Here is a 17,736-nt window from a genome sequence, read left to right on the forward strand (position 1 = left end):
GCTCTTGAATGTTGGGGTACAGATTGCCATAAGGGTTTTCAGAAGCAGAGAGGTGTCCCATCATGCTTATTCCATTCTCTTCATGAATTCACTTTTAATTATACATTACACTGTACATTATTATACATATTATACATTGTACATGAGTGTTTTAATAAAATTACATTGCCCATCAGTCTTTGGAACAACAGTCTCATTCCACAAAAAGAACTTGGTGCTCTGCTGGTCATCCCAAGAGCCTCTGAAAATTAGAGACTGATTGTTCTACACTTACCCAATCCAAGTACTGCAATAAATACATATCACATGCACACATGAAAGAGATCCCACAACCACCAGAGTTGCCAGTGTCCCTCATGACATAGCAAAAGGAACACTAGGTCAGGAGCCAAAATACCGCCATTCAAATTGCAGCTCTTTCACTTACTAGCCTGTCAGTTAACCTTGTTGAGCTTCTCTTTGTCAGTAAAATGGTAATAAGACCCTCCTCAAAGAACAATCCAAGATGTTCTGTGATAAGTTAAATAAAATTTATCACATTTGTGGTTCTCGATAATCTTAGTTTCCTCCTAGCCTATTTCCCCATACCTTAGATTTTGGTTTATTCAATCATCTTCCTTGTTTCTAGCTTTCTGAACAAAGAATGGATGTCCTTGAGTCTGAACTTTGAGGTGACCCTCATGCCTTCTCATGCACAGTGTACAGGCCTTTGAGTGACCACCGAGTGCCCCATGGAGATCACTGGGAGACTCCGTAGCAGTGGACGGGATGGATTTATTTTGTGTTCAACATGTTCTTAACCACTATGTTAGACTCAGCTCAAATATTTGTTGAACTGAATTTACTGAATTATTATTTAATGCTTAGAAGTACCAAGAGTGATGGGAGGTACTATGAGAGCAGGGACAACTGTCAAGCTTGCAATAAATGAAGCCCGTGGCCATGACTTCGCTCATACGTAGCAAACAACCAAGGCCACGTCAAGGCAAGAGGCCATGAAGCCCTGGCATCATGGGACTGACAATACCTTGTTGACCAAAAGGGGGAAAAGAAATGAAACAAAATAAGGTTTCAGTGGCTAAGAGATTTCAAATAGAGTCGAGAGGTCATTTGGAGGTTATTCTTACGCATTATACAGATATTCCTTTTCCATTTCTAGAGTATTAGAAGAGCTAGAACGTAATATCTGAATCTGTTGATCTGTAATCTAGATGATGATTGTATAACTATAATTCTTCCTTATGCTATACTATCTTAATTCTTATTACGTTACAGTTATGTATAACTATCATAATTCTTGATGACGATTGTGTAACTATATAGCTTTTATCGTGGGACCATGTGATGGTGAAAACCTTGTGACTGACACTCCCTTTATCCAGTATATGGGCAGATGAGTAATGAAATAAACACAAAAAATATATAAATAATAGGGGGGATAAGGGGTATGAGATGTTTTGGGTGTTCTTTTTTATTTTTTTTTTCTTTATTTTGGAGTAACGAAAGTATTCTAAAATTGATTGTGGCGAAGAATGAACAACTATATGATGATACTGTGAGCCACTGATTGTATACTTTGGATGCATTATATGGTGTGTGAATATATCTCAATAAAATTGCATTAAACAAAAGAGGCCACGGAGCCCGGACCTGGGTGGTGGGTGCTCCGGAGGGCATTGTTGTCCTTGCTCATCCGGTCCATGATGGATTTCCAGTTGGTGTTGACCTGGTCGAATAAGGCCGACTCGCTGGGCAGCTGCATGCGGATGTCCTCTCCTAGGAAGATGTTCTGAGGGGCCAAGAGTTGGAGTGAGAGGCTGTTTCACGCACACACCCCACCCTCTTCTCCCTGTTCCCAGGCCAGGGATGAAAAGTGAACAGGAGCTAAGGAGCACTAGACATCAAAGGGCGAGATGCCCACATTCTAGAAGGCAAGTTGGGGTTGGGAAGCCAGGTATGGAATGAGAATTTGGGAAAGAAAACAAAGGCTTGCCAGGGAGGGAATTTACGATAAGAATTAATAACTAAGAGTCAGATGCCTGGATCCTAGAAGAAGAGTGACTTTAGAGGTGGGAAAAGGAGGTTGATAACATGTGCAAACAGGATGTAGGGAGAGCTCGGGCACTGAATCCTGACCTCCAGGTACATCCACTGACGCTGCGCTGTGAGCAGAGTCTCAATAACCTCCAAGATGAGGGAGAGACAGCGTTCCCAGTGATCCACGTCCTTCTCAAAAGCCTTGACAAAGCGAGATGCCTTCATGGTAGACAGAGCAACCTGGTTATCCTCCAGGGCCTGGAACACTTCCTCTGTCCCTCTGAGGCAGGAGGGGACAAAATCATGGTCCATCTCCATCTGCCACACCTTGGTTCCCCACCCTGCAGTCCAGGTTACACATTCCCCCCTCTCCTGGAGCTCTGAGCTCCCCCTCTACCTGAGTCGGTGATGGCCTTTATCTTTGTAGGATACTATGTCTAGCTGAGTCACATCCCAGGTCTTGGCAATGTTTTGTAACGACTGTGGGGAGAAATTGGTGGCAGAGCTTTAAGGTTTTTCATACCCAAGGGGAAAAAGAGCTGGGAGGGGTCATCAGATGATGAAGTCTCCGGGAGGCTCAGGAAATGGGGAAGGATGGGAGAGCATTTGGTAGTACCAATTCTATAGCTAGCTCTTTGGTTGCAGAGGCAGAGATCTCTCCAATTTTCTCCACATGCTGATCCATCCCAAGCTCCACAATCTGCTCCAAGGTGAAGCTTTCAGATTCCTGGTCAAACTCCCGTTGGATCTCATCCCTGACCTGATCCCAGTGCCTGAAGACAGGGACGGAAGAACCTGATCAGGAGGGTGGACACCAGGGCCGCCTGGAGGGCTTCAGCATCACTTCATGTGCTTTCTTCCAGTGAGATATCATGATTCTGGGTATTTATGAATGCATGATTCAGCAGGTATGTGCTAAATTAGGCTCTAAGAGGCACCGTGGGGAATGCAAAGATTGGGTAGACACCCTCCGGGATTGATTCTCCGGAGGAGTAAAGACAGGTAAGTGCACAAAGTGCACGATAGTGAATGACTGCAGGTTCCCTATAGATCATGAGCTAAGATAAGTGCTTCATCTGAAACATCTCATTTAATTCTTACAACTCTGTAAGTTAGAAATTATTATCTGATTTGCAGATGAGGAGACTGGGGCTCAGAGAGGTCAAATAACTTAAGTGAATGAAGTAGTTAAATTCACTCAATGGTGGAACATTAGAAGCATTCTCCAAAATACTATCCTGGAGGCAATGCAAAAGAAATTAACTTATTTTCTCCTAAACGGATAGATGATTCTTAAAACACCATTTATACAATGGTTTATTCTCTTTGGCGGTCCCCAATAGCTTGAAATGTCTCCTCTAACCTGTAACAAATTCCAAGTACTTTAAAAGAGTTAAACAAAAAAAAAATTATAAAGTATGAGAAGAAAGAATTGAGAAATGTATTTACAACTTTGGGGTAGGGATGGTCTTCTTAAACAAGCACAAAAGCACAAACCATAAAGGAAGAAAGTTATACTTGTGACTGCATCAAAATAAAAACTCTTGCATGACAAAAGACATAAAGCTTAGCCATCATAGACAACATACAGTAAGAGGAGAGAGCGGGTGGCTCCAGGCAAGGAGGCTGAGAACAAGGAGAGAGAAGACAGGATCACCCCTGACAGTGCCAGCAATAGGACGGTGACAGGCTCTAGGGAAGGCTTCCTCAAGCCACACATTTGTGGGCAGAGGGCAGGAGAGAGCTATAAACCCTCTAGAGAGGAAAACTGAAAGAACCGGGTGATGTTACAGGCCAGAGGGGACAGAATGGCCGCACAACCGGGAGCACAGGGTCAGCCTCACCTCTCTCTAAGGGCTGGATTGCGCAGGTCCGAGATGAGAGGCATGGTCCTCTTGAACTGCTCTATTTTTGAGCGTGTAGTTTCAATAATTTCCCAGTTTCGGTCCTGAAACAGTGGGAGGCATCAGGAGACCTGACCATCTTCTTTCTACAGGCCCCTTCCTCAGTGGGTGTACCTTCTGCTGACCCCCACCTCTCTCCTCCACGCACCTTGTACTCCTTGGCTAGTCTCGTGAGGCGACGGAACAGCCCATGGGCCATGGTCTCCATGGCCTCTGTCTGCAGGGTCAGGAACCGACCAGTCTTCCATTGGTTCCAGTTCTCCTCCCAGTCCCGTGTGATCTCCCAGACTTGCTGTAGTGCATCGAGCTCCTACACGGCCAAGAATAGAAAGAGGAGGTAAACAAAGTGACTCTTACCCTCCTTCTCACTGACAGAGGCTCAGGTCCTTTTGCTCCTCTCATTCTGATAAGCGTTTCCCTTCTGGTCATAGGGCTGTCCCCTCAATTCACATCTTTGTTCTCCACTCCCTGGCCTTAAAAGCGCCTCCAGCAACAAGCACATCATTAGTCCTCAGTGGCTTTGTGAATCAAACACACAATGAGAAAAATTCTAACCCACTAGGATAGCCAAAATCAAAGAACCAGAAAATAACAAGTGCTGGCAAGGATGGGGAGAAACTGGAGCCCTCGTGCATTGCTGGTGGGAATGCTAAAAGAGGCAGCCTCTGCGGAAAACCATTTGGCGATTCCTCAAAAAGTTAAACACAGAAATACCAAATGACCTGGCAATTCCACTTCTAGGTAACATACCCCAAAGAATTGAAAACAGGGACTCAAACAGATACTTGTACACTGATGTTCATGGCAGCACTATTCATAATAGCTCCAAAGTAGAAACAACCCAGTGTCCATCAACAGGTGAATGGATAAACAGATTGTGGTATAGCCATACAATAGAATAGTATTCGGCCATAAAAAGGAATGAAGCACTGATACAGGCTACAACATGGACAAACCTCAAAACATTATGCTGAGTGAGAGAAGCCAGACACAAAATGTCACATATTGTACAATTCCATTTATACGCAATGTCCAGAATAGGCAAATCCATAGAGACAGAAAGTAAACTAGTGGTTGCCAGGGGATGAGAGGAGGAGGGGGGAAAGGGGAGTGACTGCTAACAGGTATGGGATTTTCTTTTGGGGTGATGAAGATTATCTGGAGCTAGATGGGTTGATGGTTGCACAACGTGGTGAGTGTTCTAAATGACTCCGAGTCGTACACTCTAAAATGGTCCAACCCTGTGGTAGACAATGACTTGATTAACAGTTCAAATACAAAAAGTTCTCTCATTAATTAGAACAAGTGTACATTACTATTACAAGGAATTAATAATTGACTGGTATATGGGGAAAATGCACCTATAGCAAACTATGGACTATAGTTAACAGTAATATTTTAATATTCTTTCATCAACAGTAGCAAATGTACCACATCAATGCTAAGGGTCAATAATAGGGAGGGATACCGGGTATGGGATGTTTGGGTTTTTTTGTTGTTCGTTTTTTTGTTTTTGTTTTTGGAGTAATGGAAATGTTCTAAAATTGACTGTGGTGATGAATGCACAACTATGTAATGATCCTGTGAACCACTGATTGTATTCTTTGGAAGCATTGTATGGTGTGTGAAAATATCACAATAAAACTGCATTTTTAAAAAGTGGTTCATTTTACGTTCCATGAATTTCACCTCAAACGCAAGAACAAAAAACTTCCTCATGTGCCCGTCTCCCTGGTCGCAGGTGTCTCTCCCTCCAGACCCACGCTCCTGTCGCCTCCCCCCCATCCCAGGTTCCCCAGGGGCCCAGCCCAGCACACACCTTCTCCAGGTTCTGCAGGTCCTTGGAGACTGGCTGCTCGATCTTGAAGAGGCCCAGGTTGGAGCGGAGACTGTTTTCTTCTTCACGCATGGCTATCAGCATGGCCCGCACTTGTGCGATCTGCTCCAGGGCAGCCGTGTGCCCCACGTTGCTGGTGAAGGGACCTGGGGGAAAGGCAGGACGAAGCTCTGCTCAGTTTCCCAGTCAAGCACGTGGTCCCGAGAGGACTGCAATGGCCTCCCTACCTCTTCACGGTAAATCTCGCTTCTCTCTTCAGTGGGAAAGGGATGGGAGGAGAAGGGGAGGGAATGTATGGAAAAAATGATGGTTAATCTTGGCAAAGCACCAAATGTGGCTCCTGAATCAGAAACAGGTGGGACACAGGAAGTTGGTACAGGAAATCTGGAAATGCTGCAAGCCAGGCTGCTGCCTTCCAGCCAAACACCAGGCACGGTGGGGTGCTCACCCCCCACTATTTCTGACTGAAACCCCAGTGCCACAGCTCATCCCATTCCTCGGTGATTGTTCTTGCCTTCCCAGGACCTATGCCTTTGGTCCTGGCTCCATTTTAGAAAGACCGGAACAAAGCAAAGATGAAAGAAGGGGAAGATGTTGTAAAGAGGGTACCTTTGGCCTGAAAATCTTCCAGAAGATTATGTGCTTTCTTCTTGAAATCATCGGCCGAGTGAATGAGGCCTGTCTTGAACTTCTCCTTGTGTTTCTTCAGCATTTGTTCACTGTCCAACAGAATTTGCTGGAAAATGACCCACTCTCCATTTAGACCATCAAGCATCTCCAATACCTGGGGATATCAGAGAAGGAAGGATGACTTGTGAGCAGGGGTCCTGTGTCTTCTCACCAGTGCTTTTTATGACTCTTTTCAGATATTCCACTCCAGAGTCGGCCGAGGGGTTTTACATATAATGAGGCCCAAGAAATCAAGCAGTGGGTTGCTGGTAAAAGAAATCCATAAGGTGACCTGAAGTATCATCTGAATTAGTGTTGACTCTCAGAGGGGCCTCAAAAGCAGAGTATTTTGAAATGTCTTCTCCCTGTGCCACTTCTCTGCTTTCTCCCCCTGACAACAAAAGGGTCTAGCACATAGGACCCTCATGTTATGGGTTGAATCATGCCCCTACCCACAAAAATAAAACATGTCCGAGTCCTACCCACCCCTCCGCCGGCCTGTGAATGTGACCTTATTTGGAAATAGGGCCTCTGAAGATGTCATTAGTTAAGATGAGGCCAATGGATTAGGGTGGGTCCTTATGAGAAGGAAGGACTGGACACAGACAGGCGAACACAGGGGAAAGGTCCAAGTGAAGATGGAGGCAGACGCATCTACAAGTCAAGAACCCCTGGGGCCACCAGAAGCCTAGAGAGAGGCAGGGAACAGATTCTTCCCAGAGACTTTGGAATAAGCACGGTCCTGCTAATGCCTTGAGTTCAGACCTCTGGCCTTTTCAGAACCAGGTGAGGATAAATTCCTGTTGCTTTATACTATCCGGCTTGTGGTACTTCGTGACGGCAGCCCTAGGACACTAAGATACACCCCACAATCTGCTGCAAGTAGGAGTGCAACTTGGGTGGACAAAACACCACTGAAACTCACACTGTCCTCAACCGGCACCTCGTACTTTTCAAGAATGGTGAATTGTTCATGTATGGGAGGGATTTGGGTCTCCAGGCTGGGCAAGTCATGCTGCAGGGTATCCATGAGTTGCAAACTGACCCCCAGTTCTTCCAGTGTCTGGGGAGGGCGGCTGATTCTGAAGGCAGGCAAAGGGGAATGCTGGTTAAGAAGAAGGGACAGGATCTGCCCCCCGCCCCCCAAGCCTGTGCAGAGCCCCCAAGTCCCTACTTTTCTCCGTTCTCCTTCAGGTAGTTGTGCAGCTCCAGCAGGCGTCCCACCGCCATCTCCTTGAGCAGAGTCGTGAACTTGTTCTGCCACTCGTTGCAATGCTGCACCAGCGAGAACTTGAGGTGCGAACAGTCCAGCATCACAAACTGGATGTTGAGCACCGTCTCCTCCTTCTGCACATTATTGGCGACCTCCGTGTAGCTGGAAGGGACCCCCATCCCTGCTAGGACGCTTTCTCTTCTGTGTCAGGTTCACGGCCCCCACGCCAGTTCAACTCCTCATTTCCCACCACCCAGACCTAGGCAGCAGCTCTATGTGGTTCCTCTACCCCCAGGGGGTCCCCCATTTCAATCTATCCCAGACACACAGCTCTGATCATGTTGTTTTCCCAACCGGAAACCTCCCTAGGATTCCCTGGGCCAGTCAGCCTCCTTCATCAGCCTCCTTGGTCTACAGTTGGAGGCTTTACAGTCTCATTGATCTGTGTTGAGTTCCCACGGGGCTACTCACTAGCTCTGTGACCTTGGGAAAATTATCTGACTGCTCTGAGCCTCAGTTTCCTCCTCTGTAACACGGTGCTAATAATAGAACCTACCTCACAAGGCCATTGAGAGAATGAAGTTAGTTCCTGTACAGAAATCCCTCTGTATACTTCAACTCCGGCACCCATGTTCTGGACGGTATATTTGCTATTTAGTGAAACGTGTTCGTGTGTTCCTATATTCTGCCTTTGCTTAGGCTAGTTTCCCTATCTGGACCATCTTCCCCACCCCCTATCTCTGCCTGTTGAAATCCGACCCATCCTGTAAACCCAGCCCCAAACTCACTTCCTTCATGAAGCCTTTCCCAGTGTCCCCAGCTAGAAATTCTCTCTCCTTCTCTTGAACTATCTTGGCATCTTTAGATTTTAATCATAATCCTCATCTTCTTGAAGCTTGTGTAATAATAAGTATAATTAGCACAGTGCTTTATAGTTTGCCAAGTGCTTTCACACATAATTAATCATCACACAACCTTATAAGTTAGGTATTATAATAACCGTTTTACAGGAAACTGAGGCTCATAGAATATAAGTAGCCTGCCTAAGATTACACAGCTAATAAGTGGTAGAATTCAGATTCCAACCCATCCCAAGACGTCAAGACCAGTGCTCTCTCATTGATACTTCTGTCTTCCCTGCCACACTACAGCCCTCTCAAGGAAAGAATGTGTTCATTTCTTTCTCTTATTCCTCATGACCCATAGGATGATGATGTTTGCTGAATGAATGAATGAATGACCAGAGGACAAAGAGATGGACGTTAAGATTGGAAATTTAACCTATCTTAAACAAAAGTGTTCACTTCTCTCACTTTTTAGATCTTTTGAAACATTTCTTCTTTCCCAACAGCACATTGTGGTATTCCCCCAAACAACTGTGTTTTCCCTAAATCTCATCCAGCTCTTACCTGATCTTTACTTCTACAAAGGCCCAGTGCTCTAGGTTCCATTTTTTTTTCTACAGCTGAGGACCCACGTTGTCTGCACCTGCTCCCCATCTCCCTCCCCTAGTCTCTAGGTCCAGACCTCCTCCTCAAATTCTATACCTCTTAGGGACAGACCTTCACATCCACCTTCCCCACTTACCGGGCAATGTCAGCATCAAAAGAAGAGACAGGCGGGTTGAGACGCTGGTAGCGACGAATGAAAGAGTCCTTGTTGATCTCCCAGATTTCTCGATACATGTCCCAGGTCTTGAGGTAGTTCTGCAACAGGCTCGCGTTGGCAGTCATACCACTGCTGATCTGGGCCTGGATCTTCTTGATGTCCTCGTCCCGTTCTTCAAGGACCCAGCAAAATGCTTCTCATTGACTTCCACCCCAACCCAATCTCCAGCCTAGCCCCTGGCTACTGTCCCAAACCCTCCACTCCAACACCACTCCCCAAAGAAAACAGAGCTCAAACATGAGGGTTAGAAAAAAAAAGGAGGCAGAAAGTAAAAGTAGGATTCTTAGGTCTCTTCCATAGGATTCAGACATATTACCTCTAAGTGGCCTGTGTCCCAGTGCCCATCCCAAACTTGTCTTTCCTAATCTCCCACCCCAAACCCCAAGTCCAAGCCCCTGGAGCATCAGTCACCTAATCTCAACCATCATCCCCGTCTCCTTTCCCTCCCCCAACCTGTTTTTCCCACCAGTCATGGAGATGATTGAACCCCATTCCTAAACCTTTGATGACCCTGCACCTAGACCCTTTCCCATTGCCCACTCACCCACGATCACATGGATGGGGTCACGATGATACTTGCGCTTGATGAGAATTTCAGGGAGATGGCGGAAGACAGAGATGGTGGAGATGAGGTGGTGGCCAATGTCATTGACCACACCTGCCAAAGTCTGGAGAGTGGGTGAGAATTCCACCTGCAGGAACACAGTGGCGAGGGCCTTAGCTCAGGCCGTGGAGGGGACGAGCCTCAGGAATGGTGAGGTCGAACACTGAAGAACAGAACCCAAGGCCTGGGGACTGGAGGGCAAAGTCAGGGCCAAGGATCAAGAAAAGAGCTTGAAGGAAACTGTCCATTTAGACGGGACACTTTTCGGGTGTTGAGGGCAAAGTGGTCCCCACCTGTGCCACACCCCCATGCGCGTCATTCTGCAAAATGACAAGGACTTGGAAGAGTGGGTTTGGGGTGGTCTTCCCATCCCCGTTGATAGCCTTGGACAGCTCCAGCAGGGACCACTTCACATTCATGCGCAGGGCATCCTCCATCATGCGGTCCAACCGAATCGTGTACAGCATCCACTGGTGCTGGATCTGGTGGGAAGAGGAAGGGAAAAGAGAACTCCTAGGAGAAGATGGGGAGGGTCCTGGAGATGACAGCCAGCCAACATGGAAGGGAACGAGGCTGGTGAGACAGAAAGGCAGGACCCTGAGTCCAGAAGGAAGAGGGTTTGAAAGACTGAAGGTTGGCTGAGGCCAAGACTAAAAGCAGGACGCTTGAGAAGCATACACTGGGTGGGGGGAGGAAAGAAGAAAGAAGAAAAGAAAAAAGAGCACAGTCTGATGGGACCTGGAAACGGGGGACTTGCCCACAAGGCCCTGGCCACAGGACCCCTACCTCAGAGCCATCATTCTTGAAAACTTCATAGGAATTGGTCATGATGCCCACCACATCCTGGTGCAGGCTTATCAATTTCTGCTGCACAGCTGCCCGGTGGTCCTTCTGGTCCTCCTCAAACTCCAGGTCCTGGTACACCCGTTTGCCACTAATGTGAACCAGCAGCGTCTCCGACATCTCTTGGGCTCGCCAGCCGATGGTCAGGGTGGATGCCTTGAACTCATTCACAATCGTCTGCACCTGGAGTCAGACCCCATCCGAGGGGGGAGTTTTGGTTTGGGAAGACACCCTCTGGGCCTAACTCTGCCTTCCCACCTGCATCCCCCAGCTAGAGTTGCTGACATAAGGAGAGTCCTTCCCCAAGCGTGCCTAGTTTCTTTCTCAGTACTCCCAGGTCTTTCCACCTCTACCCAAGACTCAGGTGTTAACCACCTGTGCCCCACCTTTTAGGTGTTTAGGGTCTAATGCCTTTGGCCCACCTTGCTGGCATGCAGGCGGCACTCTTTAATGAAGAAGGCGCTGGCCCCCTTCAAGGCCCAGTTCAGTTTCTTGAGTCCAGGGTGGATCTTCTTGTCTAGGAATCGGATTCGCTCTTTGAATAGGGCCTGCTCATCTGAGGACAGCATGGCAATAATCCTGTGCATGAGAAAGGACTAGGAGCTGCAGGGAACATGCTCTGAGGACCTCTCCTCCCCACCAGGAAACTTGATGGACAAATCTGAAAGTTGACGATGCCATGGACTACTGCTGTCCAACAAAACTTTCTGAGATGATGGAAATGTTCCACCATTTGCATCATCCAATATGGTAGCCACCAGCCACATGTGGCTATGGAGCACTTGAACTATGGCCTGCAACAGATGAGTAACTGAAATTTTACTTTTATTTCATTGTCATTAATTAATTTAAGTTGAAATATCTATGTGTAGCTAGTGGCTACTCTTGTGGACAGTGTGGTTCTCGACACTCAAACAAGCCTGCTGGTTCCACCCCCTTGGGCTTTAACTGGGCTGAGAAAGTACCCAGCCCCAAAGCAAGCCTCACTCCAGAGACGAGTGCCCAGGCAGTTCAGAGATGGGGCCAGCACAGCCTGTTCAAGGAATCTGATGTTATTCTCTGCCCATATTCTGAAGCCCACCCAGTTTCATCCTAGAGAAGTAAGGTAATATGGTTGTTTTGGTCTCTGCCCTAACGCTAGAAGACCAAAATAGAAGGGACAAGAATAATCATAGGGCCAGAAGAGAGGGTGTGGGAAACCAGTTTTGAGGGGGAGATGGACAAAATGTAAAGGATGGATACTGTAGGAAATGGACAACATCATAGGGCAGACACGACAAAGAATAAAAATAGCACATCAAGATTGTATACTTTGGATGGTTTGTATGGTGTGTGAATATATCTCAATAAAATTGCATTAAAAAAAGAGCACATTAAAGGGCTGCAAAAGGGGCCAGAGTCCTACCTATTGTAGTCTCGAGCCACAAGTAGCAGATTCTCCCGAAGACTGCGCAGGTCCTCGGCACGCTCAGCTACGTTCACCACGTAATGGGGTGTCTCAAACAACAGCCGCTCCCAATAGTCAATCTCCGCAAAGAGAATCAGCAGGGACCTTTGAGGGAAAGCAAACCAAAGCAGGTGAGGGGCCTGATCCAGGGGATACACTGGAACCAGCTGCAGAACAAGGACTATGGGGTTGGGGAGCAAAAATACATTGAGAGAGAAGAAATGATGTGAACACTTCCAGCCGGAGAAGGCAGACCGAATACACTTGCTTTGGCTCCCCTCCTGAAACCACTAAAACAACAGCAAAGGGTTTTTTGTTTTGTTTTGTTTTGTTTTTTTGTTCTTTTGGGTTTTTGTTGTTGTTGTTGGTTTCAGGCATAAGCCCACCAATATGAGGAAACAACAGCAAGAAAACTTTGGAAAGCTGAAAAGCAAATGGGTAAGGAGAAGAACTGGAATCCTAAGTTGGCAGTGGAAACTGATAGGAAGCCACTTATTTTGCACTGCAGGGCCCTCTAAAGCCCAGGAACTGTGGCATCCTCTGGAAGTGGGGGTGAAAGTGGGACAAAAACAGGAAGTCCAGGTGCGAACCCCAGATCCCCTCCCCAGCTCTGCATAGCTGAGCAAGAGCTCTCCCCTCATCCCAGCAAAATGCAGACGGCTTATTGCCCCAAGTACGCAATGTGGAGACAAAACAAGAGGGTCTCTGAACTGGGAACCCCAGGCCCAGAAGAAGGAGAGAGTGAGGTATGAGAACAGGAGGGATGAAGGCATCACGTGATGCTCACACCCCAGCCTCCTCTTCCCACCCAGAAGCCAGAACCCTGGCAGCTCTATCTACACTCTCCAGGAGGAAGCTTGAAAGATCCTTTTCTGTGGCTTCTGAGCAACCTAAAAGGAAAAGTCCTAAGGACAACGACATTGAGAATCCCTCCTGCCCCAAAACAAACCACCCAGATAAATTCATGGTAGATAAGCCTCCCCGACCTGCTCACCACAGCTGCCAATTGGCTTTCCAGTTCCCTTCTCTCCAATATGAACAGAAAACCAAGGATTGCAAGACATTGCTTTCTATCTTCCCTGACACAAAAGATGGAAGCCAAAACAAATAGGAAAAAGCAACTAGGAGGAAAACGCAACAGGAGGAAACGGAGGCTATGCGGAGAGAATACTGTACCCCGCCCCCCACCAAGAGAAACAACCAAACAAACCAAACTGTCACTAATATCCTCAGAGAAATGAGAGTAACAAAAGAGCGTCCATGAAACGGGAACAATATGCTCTAATAAGGGACACTAAAAGGACTCTTGGAACTTAAAAATGATCACAGAAAAAAATCAAAGAGAGATATAAGTTGACAGAAATCTCTTAGAAAGTAGAGAAAAAGTCACAAAGGTGACAGGTAGAAAGGAATTTGTATGAAAAAAAGGAAGAGAAAATACCTCATTAATAATTTTTAATATTGATTACATATTGAAATAATATTGGGGGATACGATACGGCAGCGCCGCGGAGCCTCGGTTGGCCTCCTTCCCATTTCAGCTGCCACTCCCATGCCACACCATGGCACTTGTGACATCTGAAATAACCCACTCAACACCCCGCTCCCCGAGCCAGCTTGTTCCCCACCACTCCAGCACCTGCACTCAACTTCTCCCAATCCACCAGGCCTCTGAAGCCCTCGGGTCCTGCAGGCCCCTGGCTTCTGATCTTTCTTTCCTGCCTTTTAGCCCCCTCCCATCTTCACTTCCTCCCCCACAGACCCCGCAGTCTGTCCCTTGAACCACTTTCTTGCCAGTCCTCACTCTCTTGTTTCCTTCCATCGCTCAAATTAACGTGGCAAAACCCCAAACCTGGCTGAATCCAACTGTCCACCGAGCCCAGCATGTTGCCTCATCACAGCCATTGGCACCACCATAAATTCAAGGTCTCGGGTCCCAGCTGGGCTCTCCATGTGCACCCCCCATGTGTCCCTAATGTGCGCTCTCTCTTGGTCTCAGAAAGACTGCTTGCAACTCCTCTCTGCTCTTCGCAAACCTGGTCTCTCTCTTCCCCTCTCAGGAAAAAAAGCCTCACCTCCCACATCACAGAAATTTTTTTTTAAAGCCATCAGGTGGATCCAAGATAGTGGATTAGGAGAGACACAGAAAAATTCTCCTCCATGAAAAACACTAGATAAAGGACAGAAAGTGCTCCAGAAAAGCAGTGTCCAGGTTCCACCGGCTGGGCAGGGGCTTCTACACCCATAGTGAGTGTGCCCTTGGAGAAACCGAGACTCTGCATTTAGAAACAGGTGAAGGTTTGGCCAGGAACTCTGCGGGGGAAGGGTGGATGGAGACAGCTGATGGTGGGAGGGGAGTACTCTTCCATGCCCCAGGCACCCTCCTCAGTACCTGGCGTGGGTGATAAACCTTCACAGACCCATGGCCGGGAGCCCCTGAGCCTGGGACTGGCCAATGGAGCAGGCAGACGATCATGAAAGAGGGCAGTTTTCCATGCCCTTGCAGCCATCTTTGCAACTGGCTGGGAGACGACCCTTCACAGCCAAGTGGCCAAGAGCTTCCTTGATGGAATTCAGGATTCGGGAGGCTTGTGACGGCCTCCACTCTTCTTCCACGGAAGACCATGGTTGCACAGCCTAGAGACCAGGGAGCCATACAGAAGTGCCAGGAACCCTCCCCCAATCCCCAGGGACTTGTGGGCACATGGCAGACATGGACTGTGGGGCATTTGAGCTGGGAGGTGAAATGCACAGCTCTGCAGCCCCAGAGTACCCCACCCACAGCCCCGGGAACGGCTGGGACCACTGTGCCCTGGAGCAGACTCTGCTAAACTGTGCAGGATATGATCCCACCCACAGGGCTGGTGGTTCCCAGTGCACACAGAAAATTGGTTTGGACCCCCATTCAGTGCATAGATGAAGTTGGGGAGAACTGGCTTGAGGGTAAGAGGTGGCTCAGTAGTGCCATCTGCTGATAGGTCTGCGAAAGTGCACTCCACCAAGCTGTAGCTCTGCCAAATTATAGATAAACATTCAAATAAATCTGCATATACTAAAAGAACCCTATCAAGATACGCAAATGCCAAGAGGCCAAAACAACAGAAAATTATAATGCATATGAAAAAAACAGAAGATATGGATAACGCAAACCTCCAAATTAAAAAGCCAGAGGAAAGACAAGTGGGTGAGTTCGCCCCAGAAAGCTGCTGGGAAGCCACCACAGAGTGGGGAGCTGAGCCACGCCGCAGATGAGCAGGTGAGTTCTCCCCAGAAAGCCACTGGGAAACCTCCAGGGAGCAAGGAGCCAAGCTGCACCGCAGACAAGCAGGAGAGTTTGCCCCAGAAAGCCGCCAGGAAGCTGCCAGGGAGTGGGGGAGCCGAGCCGTAGATGAGCGGACCCACAACCAAGAACCCCCGTGCCAGGGACAGGCCATTGCAGCAGGCAGAGGAGAGTGGAAGGGGGTAGCTCTCCACACCCTGTGCAGCCATCTTTGTGCAACTGGCTAGGAGACACCTCTGCACAGTGCTGCAGCTGAAAGCCTCCTTAAGGGAATTTGGGATCAGCGGGCTTGCAACAGGCATCCACCCTTCCTCCACAGGAGCCCGAGCTGTGCACAGCCTAGGGGGATGGGTGCCACACGGAAGTGCCAGGAAACTTCCCCCAATCCCCAGGGACCTAAGGGCACCCCGCAGAGAGGAACTGCAGGGCATTTGAACTGGAGGGGAAGATGTGCAGGTCTGCAGCCCCAGGAATGGCCAGGACCACTGTGTCCTGAAGTGGTCTCCCTGCCAAACTGTTTAGGGCACACCCCACACCCCCCACCCATAGGGTGGCGGTCCCCACTGCACACAGAAAACTGGTGTACTGATAGGACTTCCACATGGTTTGGATGCCCACTTAGTGCACAGACGAAGTTGGGGAGAACTGGCTTGAGGGTAAGAGGTGGCTCGGGAGCACCATCTGCTGATAGCTCAGGGAAAGTGCACTCCACCAAGCTGTAGCTCTGTCAAATTATAGATAAGAGTTCAAATAAGCCTGCATATCCTAAAAGAACCCTATCAAGATAAGCAAATGTCAAGAGGCCAAAACCAACAGAAAATTATAATGCATACAAAGAAACCAGAAGATATGGATGATCCAAATGCCCAAATTAAAAAGCCAGAGGAGACACAGAATTTGGAGCAATCAGTCAAAGAAGTACTCATCAACATAAATATCATGGCTCAGGACATAAAGGATATGAAGAAGACCCTAGAAGAGCATAAAGAAAAATTTGCAAGAGTAAATTAAAAAATAGTGGATCTTATAGAAATAGAAAGATTCTCGAGTCATATAAGACCAGATTTGAAGAGGTAGAGTAAAGAATTAGGGAACTCAATGATAGTGAGATGGAAAGTGAAAGCACAAAAGAACAAATGGTAAAAAAAACTCAAAAAATTTGAAGTAGAGCTCAGGAAAATGACAGACAACATAAAGTGCACAAATACAAGAATCATCAGAATTCCAGAAGGGGGAGACAAGAGTAAAGGGCTAGGAAGACTATTCAAAGACACTGTTGGCAAAAACTTCTCAACCCTTATAAATGACATAAATATGCAAATCATATATGCCCAATGAACTCCAAACAAAATAAATCCAAATAAACCCACTCCAAGATATATTTTGATCAGATTATCAAATGCTGAAGAGAAAGAGAAAGTTCTGAAAGCAGCAAAAGAGAAGTGATTCACTACATACAAGGGAAACAACATAAGGCTAAGTAGTGACTACTCAGCAGCCACCATGGAGGCGAGAAGGCAGTGTATGACATATTTAAAATTCTGAAAGAGACAAATTGCCAACCAAGAACTCTTTATCCAGCAAAGCTCTCCTTCAAATTTTAGGGAGAATTTAAAATTTTCAGACAAACAAATGCTGAGAAAATTGGCCAACAAGAGACTGCTCTATAAGAAATACTAAAGGGAGCTCTACCAGCTGAGAAAAACAGAAAGGAGAGAGAGGTCTGGAGAAGGGCACATAACTGAAGAGCTTTAGTAAAGGTACCTTAAAGGAAACAAAGAGAGAGAGAGGAAAAAATACATCTGACAAATAAAAACCAAAGGTTATGATGGCTGATCCAAGAACTGCCTTTACAGTAATAACACTGAATGTGAATGGATTAAACTCCCCAGTTAAAAGATATAGATTGGCAGAATGGATTTTAAAACATGAACCATCAATATATTGCTTACAAGAGACTCATCTGAGACCCAGAAACAAAGAAATCAAAAGTAAAAGGATGGAAAAAAAATATTCCATGCAAGCTACAGCCAAAAGAAAGCAGGGGTAGCAGTATTAATCTCAGATAAAATAGATTTTAAATGCAAGGATGTTATGAGAGACAAAGAAGGACACTATATACTAATAAAAGGGACAATTCAACAAGAAGAAATAACAATCATAAATGTCTGTGCACCCAATCAAGGTGCCCGAAAGTACAAACATTGGCAAAACTGAAAGAAGCAATAGATGTT

At 46.9% G+C, this 17,736-nt stretch overlaps 1 protein-coding gene across 4 annotated transcripts in view; it reads right to left on the reverse strand.

Moving 5' to 3' along the window:
* The window catches only part of DNAH2 (dynein axonemal heavy chain 2), a 120,429-nt gene that overhangs the window by 63,135 nt on the left and 39,558 nt on the right, over positions 1-17,736 (reverse strand). For all 4 annotated transcript variants that reach the window (XM_037807997.1, XM_037807999.1, XM_037807998.1 and 1 more), the window contains exons 15-30: positions 12,181-12,327; positions 11,198-11,354; positions 10,719-10,958; positions 10,226-10,414; positions 9,873-10,020; positions 9,248-9,440; positions 7,622-7,822; positions 7,373-7,529; positions 6,388-6,562; positions 5,761-5,924; positions 4,090-4,251; positions 3,882-3,985; positions 2,654-2,810; positions 2,435-2,517; positions 2,137-2,317; positions 1,651-1,789 (exon numbers count right to left, since the gene is read on the reverse strand). In XM_037807997.1, coding sequence (XP_037663925.1) covers positions 1,651-1,789; positions 2,137-2,317; positions 2,435-2,517; positions 2,654-2,810; positions 3,882-3,985; positions 4,090-4,251; positions 5,761-5,924; positions 6,388-6,562; positions 7,373-7,529; positions 7,622-7,822; positions 9,248-9,440; positions 9,873-10,020; positions 10,226-10,414; positions 10,719-10,958; positions 11,198-11,354; positions 12,181-12,327 — 2,597 coding nt within the window. The remainder of the gene's footprint in view (positions 1-1,650; positions 1,790-2,136; positions 2,318-2,434; positions 2,518-2,653; positions 2,811-3,881; positions 3,986-4,089; positions 4,252-5,760; positions 5,925-6,387; positions 6,563-7,372; positions 7,530-7,621; positions 7,823-9,247; positions 9,441-9,872; positions 10,021-10,225; positions 10,415-10,718; positions 10,959-11,197; positions 11,355-12,180; positions 12,328-17,736) is intronic.

The sequence above is a fragment of the Choloepus didactylus genome, chromosome 18 (genome assembly GCF_015220235.1).
Source record: "Choloepus didactylus isolate mChoDid1 chromosome 18, mChoDid1.pri, whole genome shotgun sequence".
In the NCBI taxonomy this organism is placed as follows: Eukaryota; Metazoa; Chordata; class Mammalia; order Pilosa; family Megalonychidae; genus Choloepus; species Choloepus didactylus.